Source organism: Nomascus leucogenys, chromosome 9 (assembly GCF_006542625.1).
Source record: "Nomascus leucogenys isolate Asia chromosome 9, Asia_NLE_v1, whole genome shotgun sequence".
Taxonomy (NCBI): Eukaryota; Metazoa; Chordata; class Mammalia; order Primates; family Hylobatidae; genus Nomascus; species Nomascus leucogenys.
Genome location: NC_044389.1, coordinates 109,961,419 through 109,986,896, shown reverse-complemented (window position 1 = coordinate 109,986,896; position 25,478 = coordinate 109,961,419). Strand labels below are relative to the sequence as shown.

At 40.7% G+C, this 25,478-nt stretch overlaps 1 protein-coding gene across 1 annotated transcript; it reads right to left on the bottom strand.

The window, feature by feature from the left end:
• Positions 1-1,108: 1,108 nt before the first annotated feature.
• Positions 1,109-17,640, bottom strand: LOC100606512 (aldo-keto reductase family 1 member C15-like). The gene is made up of 7 exons (XM_030818492.1): positions 17,554-17,640; positions 15,022-15,189; positions 13,983-14,099; positions 12,865-12,942; positions 11,931-12,053; positions 3,343-3,425; positions 1,109-1,151 (listed from the first exon to the last, which is right to left on the bottom strand). Exons 1-7 carry the CDS (start codon positions 17,638-17,640, stop codon positions 1,109-1,111), a joined length of 699 nt encoding a protein of 232 aa, XP_030674352.1.
• Positions 17,641-25,478: the final 7,838 nt, after the last annotated feature.

Genomic DNA, 25,478 nt, shown 5'->3' with positions numbered 1-25,478 from the left:
AGTAACTGGGATTTCAGGCATACACCACCAGGCTGGGCTTGTAAGATTGTTTTTGTGCGGGTTATTGAGTTCAAGTCCCAGAAGATGAAGTAAAGGACCCAGTGGTCCTTTATACTTCCACTGCACATGTAGTGGGTTGAGAGGCAGGAGAAAAACCTTGAGTTGAGAAGGCAGTAAGAATGGATGCCATTTGGCTCCAATGGACTAGAGAAAGATATGTTCTATTACTGGACTATGCCTTCCATTTCTTGGAGAGAATTACTGTCTCTATAGGCCAACACTGTTCACTATACAAATTTCCCAAAAAACAGGGTGAAATGAAGAGCAGTCAGTGTCCCTGCTTGTCAAATGTGCAGGCATGTGAGATGCAATGCAGAATCAACTCTCTAAAAGAACTTACCAATTTCCAACTACACACTTCCTACCAGATTCATTTCATTTATGCTGTACCTCGTCCACTAAACTATAAACTCAAGACTTTTTTCTATCAATTTCATTTCACTTTTGTCTATTTTATTTATTGGTAAAACAATATCTAGCACACAATGGATATTCAATAAAGTTTTGCTGGATGAACAAATGAATAAATGGCACAATATGCAAGAACTAATACAAATGCCAAAACATGGGTAGATAAGTAAAAAATGAATAATAAGATGTACTGCTTTACAACAAGTAAAATATAAATTTGGATGTTGTGAATATTGGATACCTTAAAAATACTTATGTTAAGTTTTGAAAAAGGATGCAATCTGAATGTTGAAGATGCTTTCAGGTTTGTAAATAAAAATGCACACACAAAAAAATACACATTTGTATAAGAAAATCAGGAAGGAAGATATCCCAAATATTAAGTATTTTTGAATGGAAGAATTACAAGAGTTTTTTTGTTCTCTTTTTTATTTTCTAAATTTTCTGTAATTTCCATGTTATTTTAATAATCAGGAAAACAAACATCATGATTTTGTAGTATTTTATTTAATAAAATGAAAGGCAAGCAACCTGAAACTAAATACACTGCTTTCTAATCTTCTCCACCAAACACAGAAATCCTCTCTAGGTTGCCTGAAAGGAGAAAACTCTGGTAGTAACACTCAATAGCTCAGAGTTAATATTCTTCAGCAAATGGATAATAAGGGTGGTCGACAGCACTGAAAGACAAAAAGGGATATTAACTAATTCTTTATCCATGCTGTCGTGGAGCGAGTGTTTCTCTGAAGGCACAGAGAGCATAGGCTAAAATCTCTGAATTTACAACCACATCCCTACTTGTACCGGGCACACACACAGACATGCTTCCTGTTCATGTGCAAACGGCACATGCATGCCCAATTTCCACACTCACATGCATGTGAGTGCCAAAATGACAAGCAATTGGATTTAGTTTACAAATTCTAAGAGAGTATAAGAACTGCAGATGAAGGTCTTGGGTCCATTCAGACCTGGGTAGCCTTTGTCCTTGGATCATGAGGATGATGACAGTGAGGACTGCATTGCTATTTTCCACTCTTTCACTCCACAAACATGTACTGAGCATCCTCAATGATACAGGGTCCTTGCAATGAAAAACTTCTAATCTATGGAAGAGATAAGACGCATCTCTAATAACCAAAAACGTGATTGCTGTTTCCTTAATTATAAGGAAGACCAGCAAAATGTGATTGCTGTTTCCTTAATTATAATTTACAGGATTACTTGTGATTCAGTAATTATATTACTGTTTGTTTTCCCTTTTTCCATGTTCTTTCTTCTTTTTTACAATTTGTTCTTTTTAATTGAGTGTCATTAAAGAGTACTTTCTAAGCAGTTAAATGTGCCAGGAGCCATATTAACATAGGGCCACAGAGATGAGTAAGATGAGACATTCACAGTCTCATGAGGCAGATCACAGATTATACTTAAAGCCTGTGAGTATAGAAAGGTTGCTTTCCACATTTTTCTCATTGAAAATGTCTTTTCTTGGAAACCTGATATAGTTTTACAAAAAGAAGAGGGACCTTTCAGATGTGTTTTGGAGACTGAGTATTTTCCTAACTAAAATATTTCTCCCTGTTTCTAAACTCCCCTCCAAACTTGACTCTCTTTGATTAGTCTTCTTTCTCCTCAACCCTGAGATCTTGCCACAGTTGATCCAATGGAACGTCATGTTTGTGAATTAACTAAAGTGAAGTGATGTTGGGTTCCCTAGAGGTGGGCTTCAGACGGACAAAGATGACACTGGAGTAAGAGTCTTGCCTTGAAGATCCAGAGAAATTTCAGAGGATCTTAACTTGGTGGAGGCCACTGGGGACACCTCAGTCACTAGCACTGAGGGTCTATTAATTTCATAATTCACTTGTCATTCAGCTTAGTGAGATTATATAACTGAGGAAATGGGAGTTGTGAAGGTAAAGAAAGCCAAGGAAGACAAAAATTTGGAAGAAATACTTGGTGTCTCGGAAAAGGAATGCCACAGTAAGGAGAAAAGTCACTGGACACTTAGGGGAGGCCATGGAAGCAGGGCCCACTGTGACTTCCCTAGGATGTAGGCACATTTGCTTTCATGGACCAATGCTCTATACAAATATTAAAATTAAGTCTTACATTGCCTTGGTATAGACATGAAGATAGACGAGGCTGGATTCATTATTACATATTCATCATTGTTGTATTCTTTTTTCTTCTGACTTTAAAATAAATTAAAGCTAGAACATTATCATGGGCTCCTGTAAGTATTATGGGTCATAGACACCCTGCCTTCTATTCTAATAGGCAGTGGCCCTGAGTGCAGGACCAGGCACAGGTTTAGTAAGGGCATTAAAGAAGTGCATTCACGGCCGGGCACAGTGGCTCACACCTGAAATCCCAGCACTTCAGGAGGCCGAGGTGGGCAGATCACGAGGTCAGGAGTTCAAGGACAGATTGACCAACATAGTGAAACCCTGTCTCTTACTAAAAATACAAAAATTAGCTGGGCATGGTGGCAAACGCCTATAATCCCAGCTGCTCAGGAAGCTGAGGCAGGAGAATTGCTTGAACCCGGGAGGCAGAGTTTGCAGTGAGCTGAGATCATGTCACTGCACTCCAGCCTAGGCAATAGAGCAAGACTTTGTCTCACAAAAAAAAAAAAATATATATATTGAAGAAGTGCATTCACAATGGTGCAGATGTCAGCAGTTTCACTTACAGATTCACATTCCTGTTGGGTCAGAGATTGAGCCACATGACGACTATAGGGAAGCTCCAGTTTCATACCTATTCCTGAAATCTGGCCTGCCTTCCTGATTTAGGGAAGATGTGTTCCTCTGTTTGCCTGCATATTACAGAAAACAGCCTGTGAAAGAATCTGCAAGCATGACTTACAATTGTAACTTAGCATATTGGAAATTTCTGTTGAGGCCATCAATGGCTTTCATGTCCTCTGGAGTCAACTCAAAGTCAAAAACCTGAAAGGAAGAAAACACTCACATTAACCTTTCCCCAGGACAGCAGCTTCTTCCTGGGAATACAAGGCTTTCTGGGGGCAGAGGCAAGGATGGCAATATGTAAAGTATTTCTGTCCTCATTGGCCTCTAGGTGAGACTTCTTCCCCCTGAGTTCTGCTACTTTCGCATCCCACCTCCCTCCTGCTCTGCTCCACTTCTCAAAAGAAAGACAACTTATCAATCTAAGACATTTCTAGAGAATTGCTTGAGACAGAAAAAATAAATTCTTTATCCTAAACAAAGGCAAATCTGGACAAAATACCTGCTTCGTTGACTTAATCACACTTGGTCAGGATTTTCCTTACTCACTTCCCCTGGAACTTGACCCAGTCTTTGACTGTGCAAGCCTTGGAACACAAGACAACCTTGTTACAAGAATCTGTTGGCCTTAGAAAAGCATTTCTTGATCAATTGTTCCACCATACCACTTGCTCATTGCAGGCCCCCAAATACTATTTCCAGCTACTACTAATTAGTACCAAATACTACTTCCTTGCAAAACAAAACAAAACAAAACAAACAACAAAAAAAAAAACCTTTTTTCAATATATTTATCTTACTTAAGCCGAGAGCTGTTTGTATTTGAAAACACATTGACACAGAGTCCCCTGACGAAGAATCCCTTAAAGCAAAGAAAAAAGATATGTGGTTTAAAAAAATTAAGTTCATTTAGTGCTATAAATTTCCCTCTACACACTGCTTTGAATGTGTCCCAGAGATTCTGGAATGTTGTGTCTTCGTTCTCGTTGGTTTCAAAGAACATCTTTATTTCTGCCTTCATTTCGTTATGTACCCAGTAGTCATTCAGGAGCAGGTTGTTCAGTTTCCATGTAGTTAAGCGGTTTTCAGTGAGTTTCTTAATCCTGAGTTCTAGCTTGATTGCACTGTGGTCTGAGAGACAGTTTGTTATAATTTCTGTTCTTTTACATTTGCTGAGGAGAGCTCTACTTCCAACTATGTGGTCAATTTTGGGATAGGTGTGGTGTGGTGCTGAAAAAAATGTATATTCTGTTGATTTGGGGTGGAGAGTTCTGTAGATGTCTATTAGCTCTGCTTGGTGCAGAGCTGAGTTCAATTCCCAGTTATCCTTGTTAACTTTCTGTCTCGTTGATCTGTCTAATGTTGACAGTGGGGTGTTAAAGTCTCCCATTATTATTGTGTGGGAGTCTAAGTCTCTTTGTAGGTCACTCAGGACTTGCTTTATGAATCTGGGTGCTCCTGAATTGGGTGCATATATATTTAGGATAGTTAGCTCTTCTTGTTGAATTGATACCTTTACCATTATGTAATGGCCTTCTTTGTCTCTTTTGATCTTTGTTGGTTTAAAGTCTGTTTTATCAGAGACTAGGATTGCAACCCCTGCCTTTTTTTGTTTTCCATTTGCTTGGTAGATCTTCCTCCATCCCTTTATTTTGAGCCTATGTGTGTCTCTGCACGTGAGATGGGTTTCCTGAATACAGCACACTGATGGGTCTTGACTATCCAATTTGCCAGTCTGTGTCTTTTAATTGGAGCATTTAGTCCATTTACATTTAAAGTTAATATTGTTATGTGTGAATTTGATCCTGTCATTATGATGTTAGCTGGTTATTTTGCTCGTTAGTTGATGCAGTTTCTTCCTAGCCTCGATGGTCTTTACAATTTGGCATGATTTTGCAGTGGCTGGTACCGGTTGTTCCTTTCCATGTTTAGTGCTTCCTTCAGGAGCTCTTTTAGGGCAGGCCTGGTGGTGACAAAATCTCTCAGCATTTGCTTGTCTGTAAAGTATTTTATTTCTCCTTCACTTATGAAGCTTAGTTTGGCTGGATATGAAATTCTGGGTTGAAAATTCTTTTCTTTAAGAACATTGAATATTGGCCCCCACTCTCTTCTGGCTTGTACAGTTTCTGCCAAGAGATCTGCTGTTAGTCTGATGGGCTTCCCTTTGTGGGCAACCCGACCTTTCTCTCTGGCTGATCTTAACATTTTTTCCTTCATTTCAACTTTTGTGAATCTGACAATTATGTATCTTGGAGTTGCTCTTCTCGAGGAGTATCTAAATGCCCACAAGAGAAAGCAGGAAAAATCCAAAACGGACACCCTAACATCCCAATTAAAAGAACTAGAAAAGCAAGAGCAAACACATTCAAAAGCTAGCAGAAGGCAAGAAATAACTAAAATCAGAGCAGAACTGAAGGAAATAGAGACAAAAAGCCCTTCAAAAAATTAATGAATCCAGGAGCTGGTTTTTTGAAAAGCTCAACAAAATTGATAGACCACTAGCAAGACTAATAAAGAAGAAAAGAGAGAAGAATCAAATAGACGCAATAAAAAATGATAAAGGGGATATCACCACCGATCCCACAGAAATACAAACTACCATCAGAGAATACTACAGACACCTCTATGCAAATAAACTAGAAAATCTAGAAGAAATGCATAAATTCCTCGACACATACACCCTCCCAAGACTAAACCAGGAAGAAGTTGAAACTCTGAATAGACCAATAACAGGCTCTGAAATTGTGGCAATAATCAATAGCTTGCCAACCAAAAAGATTCCAGGACCTGATGGATTCACAGCTGAATTCTACCAGAGGTACAAGGAGGAGCTGGTACCATTCCTTCTGAAACTATTCCAATGAATAAAAAAAGAGGGAATCCTCCCTAACTCATTTTATGAGGCCAGCATCATCCTGATACCAAAGCTGGGCAGAGACACAACCAAAAAAGAGAATTTTAGACCAATATCCTTGATGAACATTGATGCAAAAATCCTCAGTAAAATACTGGCAAACAGAATCCAGCAGCACATCAAAAAGCTTATCCACCATGATCAAGTGGGCTTCATCCCTGGGATGCAAAGCTGGTTCAACATATGAAAATCAATAAACGTAATCCAGCATATAAACAGAACCAAAGACAAAAACCACATGATTATCTCAATAGATGCAGAAAAGGCCTTTGACAAAATTCAACAACCCTTCATGCTAAAAACTCTCAATAAATTAGGTATCGATGGGATGTATCTCAAAATAGTAAGAGCTATCTATGACAAACCCACAGCCAATATCATACTGAATGGACAAAAACTGGAAGCATTCCCTTTGAAAACTGGCACAAGACAGAGACGCCCTCTCTCACCACTCCTATTCAACATAGTGTTGGAAGTTCTGGCCAGGGCAATCAGGCAGGAGAAGGAAATAAAGGGCATTCAATTAGGAAAAGAGGAAGTCAAATTGTCCCTGTTTGCAGATGACATGATTGTATATCTAGAAAACCCCATCGTCTCAGCCCAAAATCTCCTTCAGCTGATAGGCAACTTCAGCAAAGTCTCAGGATACAAAATCAATGTACAAAAATCACAAGCATTCTTATACACGAATAACAGACAAACAGAGAGCCAAATCATGAGTGAACTACCATTCACAATTGCTTCAAAGAGAATAAAATACCTAGGAATCCAACTTACATGTGATGTGAAGGACCGCTTCAAGGAGAACTACAAACCACTGCTCAATGAAATCAAAGAGGATACAAACAAATGGAAGAACATTCCATGCTCATGGGTTGGAAGAATCAATATCGTGAAAATGGCCATACTGCCCAAGGTAATTTATAGATTCAATGCCATCCCCGTCAAGCTACCAATGACTTTCTTCACAGAATTGGAAAAAACTACTTTAAATCTCATATGGAGCCAAAAAAGAGCCTGCATTGCCAAGTCAATCCTAAGCCAGAAGAACAAAGCTGGAGGCATCACGCTACCTGACTTCAAAATATACTACAAGGCTACAGTAACCAAAACAGCATGGTACTGGTACCAAAACAGAGATACAGACCAATGGAACAGAACAGAGCCCTCACAAATAATGCCGCATATCTACAACTATCTGATCTTTGACAAACCTGATAAAAACAAGAAATGGGGAAAGGATTCCCTATTTAATAAATGGTGCTGGGAAAACTCACTAGACATATGTAGAAAGTTGAAACTGGATCCCTTCCTTACACCTTATACAAAAATTAATTCAAGATGGATTAAAGACTTACATGTTAGACCTAAAACCATAAAAACCCTAGAAGAAAACCTAGGCAATACCATTCAGGACATAGGCATGGGCAAGGACTTCATGTCTAAAACACCAAAAGAAATGGCAACAAAAGCCAAAATTGACAAATGGGATCTAATTAAACTAAAGAGCTTCTGCATAGCAAAAGAAACGACCATCAGAGTGAACAGACAACCTACAGAATGGGAGAAAATTTTTGCAACCTACTCATCTGACAAAGGACTAATATCCAGAATCTACAATGAACTCAAACAAATTTACAAGAAAAAAACAAACAACCCTATCAAAAAGTGGGCAAAGGACATCAACAGACACTTCTCAAAAGAAGACATTTATGCAGCCAAAAAACACATGAAGAAATGCTCATCATCACTGGCCATCAGAGAAATGCAAATCAAAACCACAATGAGATACCATCTCACACCAGTTAGAATGGCCATCATTAAAAAGTCAGGAAACAACAGGTGCTGGAGAGGATGTGGAGAAATAGGAACATTTTACACTGTTGGTGGGACTGTAAACTAGTTCGACCATTGTGGAAGACAGTGTGGCGATTCCTCAGGGATCTAGAACTAGAAATACCATTTGACCCAGCCATCCCATTACTGGGTATATACCCAAAGGACTATAAATCATGCTGCTATAAAGACACATGCACACGTATGTTTATTGCAGCACTATTCACAATAGCAAAGACTTGGAACCAACCCAAATGTCCAACAATGATACACTGGATTAAGAAAATGTGGCACATATACACCATGGAATACTATGCAGCCATAAAAAATGATGAGCTCATATCCTTTGTAGGGACATGGATGAAGCTGGAAACCATCATTCTCAGCAAACTATCGCAAGGACAAAAAACCAAATACCACATGTTCTCACTGATAGGTGGGAATTGAACAATGAGAACTCATGGACACAGGAAGGGGAACATCACACACCGGGGACTGTTGTGGGATGGGGGTAGATGGGAGGGATAGCATTAGGTGATATACTTAATGATAAATGATGAGTTAATGGGTGCAGCACACCAACATGGCACATGTATACATATGTAACAAACCTGCACGTTGTGCACATGTACCCTAGAACTTAAAGTATAATAATAATAATAATAAAGAAATTTTTGCTACAATTTCAACTGGTAAAGTATTCTGGCAATGTTTATTTAAAGATTTAGGGATTTTGAAAATATTTTACAAAACATTTTCAGATAAAATGATATCATATCTGCTTCAAAATAATACAGAGGTAGAATTATCTGTGTAACATGTTTGGTTGTGAGATAATTATTGCTTAAGTGTGATGATGGGTACATAAAAAAATTATTATAACATGAGAGGATATTCAAAAAATTGATTGAAAATGTGCATTATGAAGAAACTATATATAGATTTCAAAAAAAAATGCTCCAAAATGAACTTATACTAATTTGTTATGACGTGTCTAAACAGGATCTAGTTTGAGGCATTGAGAAAGATAAAACTACTCCCCTATCAGAGAAACATGAATTCAGCTAAATTGAAGTAAGAACAAAAATCAAATTTATTGTGAAGCATGGGTGGAAGAATGGTGAAATTATTGACTCTTTACACAAAATATATGGGCAAAATCCCCCAAAGAAATCAGAAGTTCACAAATGAATAATTCATTTGAAGAAGGAACGAGATGATGTTGAAGATGAAGCCCACAATGGCATACCATTCACATCAATTTGCTGGAAAAAAAAATGTATCTTACTAGTGCCCTAATTAAAGAAGACCAATGATTAACAGCAGAAATGATAACCAACACCATAGATATCTCAACTGGTTCAGTTTACACTATAGTGACTGAAAAATTTAAGTTGAGTGAACTTTCCAATTCATGGGTGATGAAACTGTTGTGGCCAGATCAGCTACAGACAGGAGCAAAACTTTCCAAGGAAATTTTAGGTAAGTGAGATCAAGATCCTGAAGCATCTTCAAAGAATTGTAAAATGGGGTGAAACATGGCTTTGCCAGTATAATCCTGAAGACAAGGCAAAATCAAAGCAATCGCTACCAAGATGTGGAAATGGTCCAGTCAAAGCAAAAGGAGATTGATCAAGAGAAAAGGTCATAGCAAGTTTTCTGGGATGCTCAGGGCATTCTGCTTATTGGCTCTCTGGAGGGCTAAAGAAGAATAACAACTGTTTTGAGAAAATTAGCCAAAGTTTTAGTATAAAAACACCCACAAAAGGCTTCACCAGAGATTATTTTTCACCAGACCAATGCTCCTACTCGTTTTTTTCATTAAGCAGGGGCAATTTTGCAAGAATTTTGATAGAAAAATCATTAGTCATCCACCTTACAGTCCTGATTTGGCTCCTTCCGAGTTCTTTTTGTGTCTGAATCTTTAAGAATCTTTAACAAAGACTCTTTTTTTTACAGTTAATAATGTAAAAAAAAAAATACATTGACATGATTAAATTACCAGGACTCTCAGTTATTTAGAGATGAACTAAATGGCTACTATTTGCTATTAGTTCACATACTTAGTTCATATAAGCATATACTTACGCTTTAAAAACTATATTGAATTTGGTAAAGCTTATGTTGAAAAATAGTTGATATATTTATTAACATCTTTTAATTCCATTTTTCCATGAACTTTTTGAACTCCTCATATTCTCTATATCTTTTTTTAAAAATTTACAAAAATAACAACTTTTAAAAGTTATAAAAGAAATATTTTCACGTCAGATATAGGAAAAAATACAACAAGGTCACCTAGAATTTTACCAGAACCATGTGGCAACCTCTAATCACTTTGTATGCTTAATTTTTGTCATTTTTATTGTTCTTAAGTGTTAATTTAAAATTAGCATATATACTGAATAGTATAGATTAACATATTTTATAAGAATTCTGATTTTGTTCAATTATTTCTCCCTTCCTCCATATTCAGCTTCTGTGCCCCAGAAGAAGCCAGTTCACACTTTTGTGTCACAAACTTCCTTTCTCTTACGTTAATTGGTTTACGAAAGGCACTCAAGCCAATAACACATGATAAAAAAATTGCTAGAAAACTTCTGTGACCATTATTCTTCTCTCTTTAGAAACAGCTCCAGAAAACCCTCTCTGCCGTACTGAACATGAATGAGGAGACCTATAGCCCAATTGCCATGAGGAGCCATTCTGAAGCTATCAAACATGGGGCACAGACAAAATATATTCATTTCCAGAGAGCATCTTACAGCTTCTAGAGCAACCAAGATCCAAACTTTCTATAAGTGAATCAACTTTAAGCCTGTTTGAATTGAGTTTTCTGTTTCTTCTGGCTTAAAAGCATCCTGAAAAACAGAATAGTATATAATTCTCTGATATTCTTTTGATATATTATAACATAAGCTTTCCCTTTTTGCTATTAGTCTTCATAATATCCTCTCAAAGATCTCTATGAAGCCATCAGAACTTTAATTAATTCCTCATTTGTGGATATTCAAAATTCTAATCATTTGGTTTTAGAAATTATATATATATATGTTAATATATATTATATTACTATATAATATAGATGGGAGTTTTTAACACGTTTTGTCTACAAATATCCCTAGAAATATAAAACTAAGACAGAGTATACATTTTTGAACTGCTTTTTGTATAATTATCAAAATGGTCTACACGAAGCTTTAAACTTAACAGTGTCATAAATCATGATTGATATTTGGCTGTATTGGATGTTTCTTTTAAAATCATATGTTTTGATTACGATTTATACACCTCCTCTTTCTCACTCCTTTCCTCTGATCTGGCTTTAGTGCTCACCACTCTGGAGCAGGCCCTGCATGGCTTCCCATAACCTCTACGCCACTAAATCCAGCCACCTTTATCCTTCCCTATTGGAGTGTTCGCTCACAGTAGGACCCACCTATGTCTGACTCAAGCCACTTCAATGCCCTTTCTTTGGCTCCCGACACCACAGTCTCCTGGCTGTCTCCACCTGTCTGGCAGCTCCTGTTCAGTCTCCTTGCCAGTGCCTCTCTGCCTCACCCTCTCCTGTGAACTTTCCTGCCTGTTCCTTTTCATTCCATGAACTTTCCCTAGGAGAGCTAATCCTTGTCTGTGAGTTGTTACCATCTATACAGCAATAATTTCAAACACTGTATCTCCACCTAGACCACCCCCTGAGCTCCAGACCAAAGCGATCACCTCCCAACTCTGCCTCTGCTTGGCTGTCTCATAGGAACTTCACACCCATCCCCAAAGAACTGAAGTCAGGCTCTTCTACTCCACTCAAACTGCTTTTTCTCTAGTATTTTCTCTTTCCATGAAAGGAACTGTCATCTACATAGGTGATACAAAGCCAGAAACTTGGAAGCATGATTAAGCAGCAAGTGTGTGAAGAGCAGAAAGTCAGAGAAGGTCCCAGTGGGCTAAGGGCTCACCTGGTTGCAGGTGGGCTTGTACTTGAGTCCTGGCTTGTTGAGGATGAGTTCCGGCAGTTTGTGATTGAAATTGGACACCCAGATGGACTTGGTTAAACCTGCATCTTTGCACTTCTCCAGGGCCTGGGGAGGAAGGAAATGGGTGGTAGACCTTTACTGTAGTCTGTCCATTTCATTTGTCACTGACTTTTTATAAACCAAAAATCTGATTTATGATACATTACGATTATAATGAATCAAGCAGTTTTATCACTTGAATAAATTAATTGTGAATGCCCTTTCTTGTTCTGCGTACATATTTGTCTCCTTAATTCTACTACATGCACACTCGGGACACCAAATAAACATAAAGCTGCTTTTCCATTTCCTCTTACCTATCCCAGTCACTTCTATGGTACCTATTTTGCTGTTAGGATGCAATAGTTAACAAACTACACCATAGTCAAGGGCAAAAGAAACTCTCAGCTTTTCCTCTAGTAAAGGGTTTGTTGTTACGTCTTTCTACAATGATAAAAATAAATGAATGGTATAGGCTTTGCAAGGGCAGTTTCACTGTCCTGCACCTTCCACCCTCCTGCTGAGTCAGGCCGCAGCTGTTCCTCCTCTGTGATGTGTTTCTGTCCTGGGATAAAGCGCTGACTCCTTTTGTGCTTCTCTACGCTGACTCCTCTTTAGGGCTCATGTCCTCAACCTGATCTCAGGGGTAAAGCTGCTTCCATGTCTATGTAGAGCCATAGAAGTTAAAATTAAAAATGGACCGTAGGGGTTATCTCATTCCACTCCCTCACTTCAACGATGAGAACACGGAGGCGCAGAGAAGTTCCACGTCTGAGGTCAGACAACTGCTGGAGCAAAACCCCATCTCTTTTGACCCCTCCTTCTGTGATTCCAACCTCACCACACAGTGCCACCTGGTGTCTGCAGCAGAACATACCTCCCATGCGTCACGAAGGTCCACAGTATCAGAAATAATGTTTCCACTGGCATCCTTAGGCAGCAATTCCTCCCCAGGCTGGAAAACAGAGAAAACAGAGGATAAAGAAGAAGGTTTTCTATGAGAATTCCCTTTCTGGAGCCTAAGGAGCTTAGCCACACCACTTTCAGAAGGCTGCGATTATTAATCTGAACATGCATGTGTGCATGTGTGTGGATGTATGTGCTTGTGTGTCTGCATGTGCATATGTGTGTATGCATGTACCGGTGTGTGTGTGCCTGTGTGCATATGTGTGTGTGCATGAGTGTATGTGTGTAGATATGGATATGTGTGGATGTACATGTGTGTGTTTGGGGTGGGGGTCAGTAAGAGAAGACATGGGAAAAAAGAAAGATGAGAACAATCTGAGAGACTGTAGCAAAACACTTTTTCTCCACAGTTACCTGCAGGCTCCTTCCTCCATACACCCCCACACTTCACTAAGAATGCCGTCCCTGCAGCTGAAATTTATTTCATTTCCGAAGGACAGGCTGGTGTGGAAGACAGCGCTTACCATAACTATTGATCAGTGTGTTTAGCCCCAGTTTATGCTCACCCAACTTGGATAATGAGGACATCAGAAGTGCTCAGCCAATGTCCACTGTGATGAGAGGCTGGATCACTGAAGCCCAAAGGAGTGCAGTTGTGCCACCTGTCCCATCCCATGTACCTCTCTCTCCTGTGGGCTGAGGGGTACATACGGGAGAGACCCTTACCATAAAGAGGTGGAGATTTCATGTTGCATCTCTGTAGTCTGTAGTAACCTAATAGCTCAGAACCTACAATCAGGAACTCAAGCACTAAGAATGCAGGGCAATGCCCTCATCTCTCTAGCATAGAGGAAGTGAGATAATCGAACCTGCATCCTGCTTAAGGCTGGGGGATGAGCACACACAGAAAATTTCAATGTCATTCAGCTGTGAAGGAGACTCGTGAATGATTTAGCAATTCTATGAAATTCACTCAAACCTACCTCTCTCAAAAAGAACCCAGGAAATCAAGCTGGAATGAGACGACAGAGGTGCTAATAACAGTGATGAAACTGTTTGGGGCATAAGAAGGAAAAAACAAAAGCTGACCTTCATAGCCAGTGGACTGTGGATAATGAAGAGATCGACATAGTCCAGTTGAAGTTTCTCCAGTGACCTTTCCAGGGCTGAGCAAACTAGTTCTGGTCTAAAGAAAGTTGTCCAAAGCTGCAGTGAACAAAAGAAATAAAAAGTAGCTTATGATTTCACACGTTTGGGGACCAAAATTAAACATAACAGTTAGAAATCGACACATGAGTAACAAAACACTGTGGTCTAAAACTAAAAGAACTGGGGCTACGTTTGTGTTATTCAGGGTAAATTACATCCTTGATGAGATGCTGAGATTTACTTGAATGACTGCAAAGCAAGAAAACTGTGAATAAAACTTAGATGGAGCAGGAAAATCAACTTTAATGCATCAAGGGTTAACGGCATCATCCTCTGAGAGCAGTCAAGAAATGTCAGGACAGGGGGAATGGAATCCACTGTTCTGTATAATGAATTCCTCAAAACAATTCTGCTGAGAGATGCCTTCTAAAAACAGGTAGTCATCAGTGGAAACATGCATAGGCTGTGTCTCCAGTAACCAAAGCTTTATTTACATTGGAAGAAAGGTTTTCCACCCTAGGAAAATGTTATAACATTCAGGAAACTCAATGCTGAGTTGAAAAAGAAAAAAGTATTTCCTAGTCTGGCTCCCTTTTCTGAATAATATCCCAACCTCACTTGATATGTCCTGAGAACAATTACTGAAGAATTAATGGAGTGGCCCCAGAGTGCCTTGGGTAATCGTATACCAATTACTTAAGTATTTATCAATCTCATTTTATATATGAACAATATCTGCTGCTCAGAGACATTGAAGAACAGTGTCCCACCTTTCACACATTTCAGAGCAAAGCCTTTTCTATGTTTTGATAACGTGCCTTCACAATATTAGGTAATGAATACATTGTTCCTATGTTTTGATAATGCGTCTTCACAATATTAGGTAAATACATTGTTCAAACTGAGACCATATTGTTTTTCTAAATAATACATCTGAACTGACGGTGGCCTCTGGCCACTGCACACACAGAAATTTCACCTTGGTGGTGTAGAAAATGTCCTCTCTCTTCACAGTGCCGTCAGCAATCTTCTCTCGAATGGCCTTTCCGACCTCCTCCTCGCTTTGGTAGAAGAACGCTGCATCAAGGTGACAGAAGCCTACATCAATAGCCGCTTCAGTGGCTTCACCAGCCTTGCTCTTGGGGGTCTATAAAACAGGAGTGAGAGGAGTCAATGATCTGCCTGACTCAGAGAAAATCAATGTATTTCCACAATGGCATTTTCTTTTTTTTTTTTTATCTTTTATTTTGGGTTCAGGGGCATATGTGCAGGTTTGTTATATGGGTAAACTGTGTGTCACAGGGGCTTGGTGTATAGATTATTTTGTCACCTGGGTAATAAACATAGTACCCGATAAATATTTTTTCTGATCGCCTCCTTCCACCCACCCTCCAACCTCAAACAGGCCCTGATGTCTGTCGTTCCCCCTCCCACATGTAAGTGAGAACGTGCGGTATTTGGTTTTCTGTTTCTGTGTTAGTTTGCTTAGGATAATGGCCTCCGACTTCATCCATGTTGCTGCAAAGGACATGATCTAGTTCTTTTTTTTGTGGCTTCACAGTATTCCATGGTATTTATGTACCACATTTTCTTTATCTGGTCTACCATGGACAGGCATTTAGGTTGAGCCCAGGTCTTTCCTACCCAATAGCATCTTCACATCTCCTGGTCCCCTTTTGATCATGTGGGTTTCCATGACAGATCTGCACACTCTGAGGACAGCAACTAACCAACTGAGCTTCTAGCCCCAAATAAATTAGTGGAATAGGCTTCACCCTGGAGCATGGAAAAATCACATCTCATTCCATATGAATCAATTGTACAAGAATAACCAACAGGAAAACTTCTGATACTGAGAGAAATTTTCTAAGGCACTCAATAGGCAGGACAAGTCAATCAATACACACACACACACACACACACACACCACATACACACACACTACATACATATACAGCTGACCCTTGAATAACACAGGTTTAAACTTCACAGTCCCACTTACACATGAATTTTTTTCAATCAAAATTAAAAGTGTGCCTGCTTCTCCTGCCTCCCTTCCCACTCCTTCACCTCTTCTGCCTCTGCCCCCCAGAGATAGCAACCCCAACCCTTCCTCTTCCTCCTTCTCCTCAGCCTTCACAGTGTGAAGAAGACAAGGATGAAGACCTTTGTAATGATCTACTTCCACTTAATGAGTAGCAAATATATTGTCTCTTCCTTATGATTTTCTTAAGAGTTTCTTTTCTCTAGCTTACTTTTCTCTAGCTTACTGTATTATAAGAATACAGTATATCATGCATACAACATGCAAAACAGGTGTTAATCAACGGTTTATGTTATTAGTAAGGGTTCCAGTCAATAGTTGGCCTGGTTTCACCCAGGACACAGACGTCACCTCACCAAGCTGGCGTTGCAACGTCAGGAAGATAATATATACACACTCTGCCTCAAATTTCAAACAGTGGATAGTTTAATGACTAAATATGAGATTCTGCCCTAGCAAGCTTATTAGAACAGCAGGACAAAAGACAGCACAACACACACGCAGGAATAAAACTTCTCATTCCTGCAGTGACTTAAGGTAAAAACACCAATTAGAGTATTAAGGAAGCTTCTTTTTCACTTAGTGCATTTGAAATGTCTGAATATTAAGCACATGCATGTATTACAATTTATTATGGTAAATGGGGGGTTATGGGGAATTTTGTTCTATTCTCCATGGCACTTTTCTGTCTTTCTAAGAGTAATAAACATTACATATAACATATGTAAGACACACATTATGCCTAATGGATGAAATGGATAATTATGTCATTGAAAACCTACTGACCCTTTCTGGCAGCTGTTATCTAGTGATATCTCATGACAGAGTTCTAGCAAGATTGAGCCCATCCATTGGTCTCTCATTTTGGGGGCAATCCCTCCAAAGCAACCCCAAAGCTGCCCTTACATTACCGTGACCAGAGTGTGACACTTCAAGTTCTCTGCCGTGAACTGAGTGGTTGGCTGTATTTCAGTCCTTACTGTGATGTTGTGTCCCCTAAGTCTTCCCATCGAATTACCTAATGTTTTGAATCACAGTGGCTTCTTACATGACAAAAGGTTTGGATGGTCGAAACTCCCTGGCAAATACTTCCAGCCCCAACAACCTCATAGCAAAGCTGCCAGCAAGTATTCACGTTGGCTTCCACTTCCCCCTAGGCCCTTGGCCCTTCACGTTTCTAACCAAGAGTGGAGCGTTTCTGAGCAGGTGGAAGATGACAGCAGCCTGAGTGTAGGGTTTTTTTACGTAAGAAATAGTGAGTATTCACCAAGGATGGTTGTTGAGGAATTAAATAATGCATGGAAAATACTTACAATACATGAAACCATTTGATATATGTTAGGTCACAATAATAATAATAAAAAGAATTCGCCAAAATATCAACCTCCAAACTCTCAGAGTCGACAGCTTATCATCCTCTTAGTGCAAAAGAAGGTAAGACCCTTCAGCCTCCTGGGGTCCACTTACATGATCAGGAGCGTAAGTGCCAAATCCCAGCATCGGCATGATGTGTCCATCATTCAGCCTCCCGGAATGGCTTTGCTTCAGATCCATCACCGCCCACAGCCCAGCTAATCTGACTCTGCCTTTCCTTCCGTTTCCTCACGGAGAGCCCAGTAGGAGACAAGGCTGCCGCGTTCTTTATTTCCATCGGTACGAGATGGGTGGGGCAGAGATTACAGCTGCCTATAATTTCAAAATGAAGTTGAAATCAATCCATTGACTTTGTTCTGATTCTTCCATGTCTCTGCATGCCTGTCTTACAGGAAAACCGTACAGAAAGAGTTGCATGCTAGAGGAGTTTGAATTTTATCTTCAGTGTTGTACACACTTGATTTCTAAGTTAAAAAATTAAACATGGCGAAAGAAACTATCAACAGAGTAAACAGACAACCTACAAAATGAGAGATTTTTGCAAACTATGCATCTGACAAAGGTCTAATATCCAGCATCTATAAGGAACTTAAACAAATTTACACGAATAAAACAAACAACCCCAATAAAAAGTGGGCAAAGGACATGAACGGACACTTCTCAAGAGGAGGCAAACATGCAGCCAACAAATACGAAAAATGCTCAACGTCACAGATCATTAGAGAAATGCGAATCAAAACCACAAGGAGACACCATCTCACACCAGTTAGAATGGCTATTATTAAAAAGTCAAAAAAATGACAGATGCTGGCAAGGTTGTGGAGAGGAGTGAACGCTTATACGTGGTTAGTGGGAGTATAGATTAGATCAGCCATTGTGAAAGACAGTGTGGTGATTCTTCAAAAGACCTAAAGTCAGAAGTACCATTCAACCTAGCAATCCCATTAGTGGGCATATACCCAAAGGAATATAAGTTTTTATATTATAAAGATGCATGCTTGTGTATGTTCATTGCAGCACTATTCACAATAGCAAGGACATGAAATCAACCCAAATGCCCATCAAAGATAGACTGGATAAAGAGGATGTGGTGCATGTACACCATGGAATACTATGCAGGCATAAAAAAGAATTAGATCACATGCTTTGCAGGAATATGGATGGAGATAGTGGCTGTTATCCTTAGCAAACTAACACAGGAACAGAAAACCAAATACTGTATGTTCTCACTTATAAGTGGGAGCTAAATGATGAGAACACATACAGGGCAACAACACACACTGGGGCCTATCAGAGGGTGGAGGGTGGGAGGAGGGAGAGGATCAGGAAAAATAACTAATGGGCACTGGGCTTAATACCTGGGTGATGAAACAATCAGTACAACAAACCCTCATGACACAGGTTTACCTATGTAACAAACCTGGACATCCTGAACATGTACCCCTGAACTTAAAAATAAAAGTTAAAAAAAAAGCATGCAAATATGTCTTAGATAATTGCACCAGACTTATTTTACAAGGTATAAAACTATCATTAGGCTAGTGATTCTAAACACTAATTTTCCCAGAGGACCTAAGTTAACTCCCTCACCATTCCTTTCATCATAAATCCCATAATAATACCTAGCTGAAAATTTCTTGAACAAAGCCTGACACCTGGTCCCAAGCACACATGTGACTACATTTCTTAGGAAGATCTACTCCTACTTTCATTATCTTTGTCTCCTGTACCAAGGCCCATTTCATTTTTTGATTCTCATTGTCTCGTTTTCTTTTCTTTTTTTTTTTTTTTTTTTGAGACAGAGTCTCACTCTGTCGCCCAGGCTGGAGTGCAGTGGCGCGATCTCGGCTCACTGCAAGCTCCACCTCCTGGGTTCACGCCATTCTCCTGCCTCAGCTTCCCGGGTAGCTGGGACTACAGGCGCCCGCCACCACGCCCAGCTAATTTTTTGTATTTTTAGTAGAGATGGGGTTTCACCATGTTAGCCAGGATGGTCTTGATCTTGTTTTCTTGAATCCTTTTGGTGAGAAAAACTTGTCTGAAATCATGGATAAATGTCTGTATTCTTGCCTTTCTTTCAACCATTGCCTCTTTCTGGAACAGCTTTCTCTATCCCACCTAGTTTTCAGCAGTTTAATAACTTCTTACTTATCTAAAATGCACCTCCTCCAGCCACACATCCTTTATGACTCCTTCTATGACCTCCCTAGATGAAGCTGATACCCTTCCCTGCATACTCTTTAGCTTCTACCGTCCAGGCCAAAAAACCACATCATTCAAATTACATTCTCAACTAATAAGGAACTTCCACTACATAAAACACCTAACTCATGTTTTCTTTAATGTTTCTATTATGTCGTGCTTCTTGCAACCTGTATTCGTGCCATCGGTATTTTACAGCCAATTATGAAACATACAATTATAATTTATCTTACTTTCAACTCATCCCTCTGGCTGGTCAAGGTCAGAACTCTGTCTGATTCTATGAGTCCATTTGGTTGCATTTATCTCAACATCGTGTTCGCTATAAATTTGATGAGAATATCCCTTATATTCCATTGCTAAAGCTTTTGCACTAAACAGAGATGTTCTGTATCAAGTCACAGGAAAACTCTGTCTTCATTGATGTGAACTGCCTGGAGTCCACAGTTCAACAGGTTAAAAATTTGTCTAATGTTCTTGCAATATTTATCTGTATCTTGCACTAAATGCTTGGCTAAAGTAAAAGACACTGTTTCTCCCCTACTTCTGATTGAGCAGTCTAGGAACTTAGTAGTGAAAGAAACTGGGCAAATTTCATTCTTAGTGAAGCCATAGCAGGACTTCATGCTCCCCGGCCCTCTTCTCATTACACTTGTGTTAAAAATTATCCTAAAACATTTCTAGATTTGATGTCATGCCTTATGGCATATCGTTTTCAGAATCCATCTTCTCTTTGTAATTGGAAAGATGATTGTCTCTGGTTTCCCATCACCTTTTTTATTTTCTAAGGTTTCTAGAAGACTAGTAATGAGAAAGAATGGAGCTCCTTGTCTCATGAACCAAGGGAGCTCATTGTTCATGAGACAGGAAGTGGGCAGATGGCAAGACGTTCCACTAGATCCCTGCCTCCTGGTACTCATGCCCTTGGGTAAACCTCTCCTCTTGAGTGTGGCTGGTACTTGTGTCTTTATTCTAACCAATAGAATACTGTAACTCCAAAAAAAAATACTATTTCCATCATTAGGAAATACAGGATTGTCACTTCGATTATGCTCGCCAACTCAGCAGTCTTCTCAGCCTGTGGGCTTTGATAAAATGAGTGGCTTTGTTGGAGAGGCACACATGGAGAGGAACTGAGGCTGGCCTCAGTCCACCTGCCAGCTAAAAACTGAGGCCTTAAAGAACTGAGCAAGCTTGTTCTCCTCTCAGAGCAAGTCTCAGCCACCAGCATCACCCTTTTAGCTGCACTGAAGGAAATCCTGGCGGGTTTTCTTTAGTGGGGACCACCAGATAGGATGATGAGGGGATAAAGAATTTCTTCTCACCTTCTTGGTGATGTCTTTGTCCCTGTGTCACTCTAATCGAGGTATCTCCCCAGTCCCTACTGTGTCTGTCCATCTCACTCCTCAGTTTTAGTTTCTTCAGAACAATTGTGATCAGAGCAATTGCCTGAATTATTCACACCAAGTGAGTTATTTATCAGAGGAATAAAGGATGTTTGAGCCATTCCATATCAAGTATCATCTTGTTTTAAAATATTTTGCTGGGCAGAAAGAAAAGTCATTATTTACAGCAAAACTACGGAGTTGGATACAGCCCCAAAACTCTGATAGGAGATTTAACCATACAGAACAAGAGTTCAGCAAGGATGCCGCAATTCATGAGGAAAGGGTAACCCAGGGTTATGAGAGAAATGTTAACATTGCATGGCGATAAAACGCCAAATACCTTGCTATGGTTTGAATGTGTCCCCCAAAGTCCATGTGTTGAAAGTATAATCCCCAATGCAACAGTGTAAAGAGATGTACCCTCTAAGAGATCACTAGGTCATAACGGCCCTGCTGTCATGAAGCACTGACCTCATTATTGCGAAAATGGGTCCATTATCATGAGAGTGGGTTCATTGCAAAAGTCATTTCAGCCCTCTCTTGTTCTCTCATCCTCTTACCCCTGCTTTCGTGCCCCCTGCCTTCTGCCATGGGATGACACAGCACAAATGTCCTCACCAGATATGGGTCCTGTGATCTGGGACTTTCAAGCCTCCAAGACTGAGCCGAACAACTTTCTATTTTTTTTTTTTTTTGGGAATGAAATCTGAGTCTTACTATTTCTTTTTTTTTTTTTGGTTTTTTTTTATTATTATTATACTTTAGGTTTTAGGGTACATGTGCACAATGTGCAAGTTTGTTACACATGTATCCATGTGCCATGTTGGTGTACTGCACCCATTAACTCGTCATTTAGCATTAGGTATATCTCCTAATGCTGTCCCTCCCCCCTCCCCCCACCCCACAACAGTCCCCGGAGTGTGATGTTCCCCTTCCTGTGTCCATGAGTTCTCATTGTTCAATTCCCACCTGTGAGTGAGAACATGCGATGTTTGGTTTTTTGTCCTTGCGATAGTTTACTGAGAATGATGTTTTCCAGTTTCATCCATGTCCCTACAAAGGACATGAACTCATCATTTTTTATGGCTGCATAGTATTCCATGGTGTATATGTGCCACATTTTCTTAATCCCAGTAACCAAAACAGCATGGTACTGGTACCACAACAGAGACATAGATCAATGGAACAGAACAGAGCCCTCAGAAATAATGCCGCATATCTACAACTATCTGATCTTTGACAAACCTGACAAAAACAAGAAATGGGGAAAGGATTCCCCATTTAATAAATGGTGCTGGGAAAACTGGCTAGCCATATGTAGAAAGCCGAAACTGGATCCCTTCCTTACACCTTATACAAAAATTAATTCAAGATGGATTAAAGACTTACATGTTAGACCTAAAACCATTAAAATCCTACAAGAAAACCTAGGCAATACCATTCAGGACATAGGCGTGGGCAAGGACTTCATGTCTGAAACACCAAAAGCAATGGCAACAAAAGCCAAAATTGACAAATGGGATCTAATTAAACTAAAGAGCTTCTGCACAGCAAAGGAAACTAGCATCAGAGTGAACAGGCAACCTACAGAATGGGAGAAAATTTTTACAACTTTCTATTTTTTATGAGTCACTCAGTCTCAGCTATTCTGTAACACAACAGGAAACAGACTAAGACACACCCATATAATCCTCTCTGAATAAATGGGAGTCCATTATCAAGCAACAAAGAGAAATGCTGCCCGACTCTCTGGGGAAACACACCTTACCCCTCTTTTACCACCCCACACAAGCAGGGAGCCAAAAAGATCACCTTTCAGAGTTCTCAAAATGCCTTCTGAAAAGTCTGGTTAAGACCACACCTTCTGACTGGGAGTCTGGTTCGTTAAGACTGCTGTGACAAAGTACTGTACACTGGATGGGTTATAAACAAAAGACGTAGATAGCTCACAGATCTGAAAGCTAAAAGTCCAAGATCAAGGTGCTGGCAGATTCAGGGTCTGGCAGGGGCCTGCATCCTGGGTCACAGACAGCTGTGCTCTCACTGTCCTCATGTGGCAAAACAGGCATGCGATCTCTCTGGGGGCTATTTTATCGGAAGCACTGGTGTAGTGTGGACGTTTGTCCCTTCCAAATGCCATGTTGAGGTTTGATCCCCATTGTTGGAGGTGGAGTCTAATGGGAGGTTTGGGGTCATGGGGTTGGCCCCTCAGGAATACGTGAATGCCCTCTCTGGGGAGGGGTAAGGTCTTAGTCTATTAGTTCCCATAAGAGCTGTTTGTTAAACAGAACCTGGCCCCTCCCCTCCTTCCTGCTTCCCTCTTCACCATTCGATCTCTGCACACACCAGCTCCCCTTCACCTTCTTCCATGCTTGGAAGCAGCCTGAGGCCCTCACCAGAAGCCCAATCCTGAAACTTCCAGCCAGCAGAACTGTGAGCTGAATAAACTTCTTTTCTCTATAAATTACCCAGCTTCAGGTTCTCCTTCATAGCAACAATAAACGGACTAAGAGGGGCTCTAATCCCATTCATGAGGGTTCCACCCTCACGACCTAATCACCTCCACAGGACCCACCACCAAATAGCATCACCTTGGGGGTTAAGGCTTCATATATGACTTTGGTGGGGATGTAAAGATTCCATTCATTGCACAGGGCAAAGGGAGGCCATAGCAGCAGGGTCATAGTGTTCTGGGCTGCTCACTGCCCCTCACTCCCAGGCCTGCCCCACCCCAGCCAAGGCCTTCATGCTGCTCTGGGCTACCTCTCCTGGGTCCTGCTCCCAAGCAAAGGTGCTGACTCAATTGAGATCTCCTGAGACTCACTCCCTGCCCCTGCAACAACATGGCCATGTCCTTGTCAAGTTCTTCTCTAGGAAAATGTGGGAGTCACATAGAGACTTGTACCTACCTGTGCAGAGGTTTTCCAGAGCCTCGTGTCACTCCCTCTGTCTCATCATTGGTTTTTGGCTTCAGTCTCACCTTCTTGGTGATGTGTTTGTTCCTGTGTCACTCGAATCAAAGTAGCTCCCCAGTCCCCACTGTGTCTCTCCATCTCACTCCTCTGTTTTAGTTTCTTCAGAACAATTGTGAGCAGAGCAATTGCCTGAATTATTCATTTATTTTGTGGTGTGTTTTCATATTTATTGACTGAGTTCTCCAACACTAATCACCACACCTAGAAAAGCTCCCTAGTATGTGGTCAGTGCTCAATAAATATTTGTGGAATGAATGACATTGAGTTCTAAGCATAGCCACAGTGGGTTTTTTTTTTAAGTTTTTCTGTGCTCTGTTCTTATTTTCTATGATCTGTAAACTATCTCTAAATCCTTATTAAAGGTTGCGTCCAACACTGGTTTTCGCAATGGGAAATTGAGAGGCCCATGTTGCACTCAAACAGAGCAGCAAAGCACTCGTCATCCCTCCCCTCGGGGCTGGGACTAACAGCAGGGCCTTCCTCAACAGGGTACAGCTATGCCCAGCTGAGTGACAAATGCTCTAGTCACAGAGAACACAGCAGCACAGGAGGCCGGCATGGGGGCCACAGGGGGAGTTCACGCATGGCCGCTTGTGGACAGGGGCAGGGTGGCAGCCCTGAGGAGGTTCAGAGGTGACCAGGGACATCTTGAGGTAGGAGCATCAGTCATGAACCAGGATATAAAAATCCATGCTGCTCATTTAAACAGATGGTGGGAGTATCTAGAAAGAAGCCAGTCAGGAACTAATAAAGCAACCCAGAGGCTTTTAAACACAGGAAGCCGCTACCCTCCTAGGCTAGAGAAGCAGAGGAGGCAGTGCTGGAGGCAGAGCCTGGGGTCCCTGGAAGAAGCAGCACCCATGGAGGGCCTGAGGGAGGCAGCCAGGACGACTGGAGGGATGGAAGCTGCTGCTGTGTCCCCCAGAGACGGGAAGAAAGGCACCCGGACTCCGGCTTCCCTTTCTGCTCTCAGCAGCGCCTCACAGTGGCCAAGCCCAGCTGGAAGGCAGCAGGCAGAGAGGGCAGCACCCAGGGCAGAAGGGGCTGCTCTCCTGGGCTACAGCAGAGCAGGAGAGGGAGGAGGAGGGGCACTGAGCAGACAGGAGTGTCAGTCAATCAGGCTGACCCTGGCCCCGCATCCTCAACGGGGTATCAATGAAATACCGCCTTCTTCTGTAGTTCAGGCTGATGGGGCAGGAATGCTGGGTTATGTAAGTGTCACAGTGTTCACTGAGGGGGATAACACGAAAACTTATTTGTTCCTGGGAAAGTTCTTAAATCTCATTAAGGCTTCTTAAGCATTCACAACATTAAAGCCACCTTTGCCAGAGGTTAGGATTAATAGGTGGGGCTAGATATCCTACCTGAAATTCAGTTCCAGAAATATTTACTGAGTATCTTTTATGTGTAACTGTTCCTAGTTTTTGTTTGTTTGTTTGAGACAGAGTCTCGC

Excerpts from the sequence above, each read along its gene's own strand:
- LOC100606512 (XM_030818492.1), bottom strand. The coding sequence starts at position 17,640 with ATGGATCTGAAGCAAAGCCATTCCGGGAGGCTGAATGATGGACACATC. Across the intron at positions 15,190-17,553 it reads GCACTTACGCTCCTGATCAT|ACCCCCAAGAGCAAGGCTGG; the intron begins GTAAGTGGACCC and ends CCTGTTTTATAG. Across the intron at positions 12,943-13,982 it reads ACAGTCCACTGGCTATGAAG|CCTGGGGAGGAATTGCTGCC; the intron begins GTCAGCTTTTGT and ends TCTGTTTTCCAG.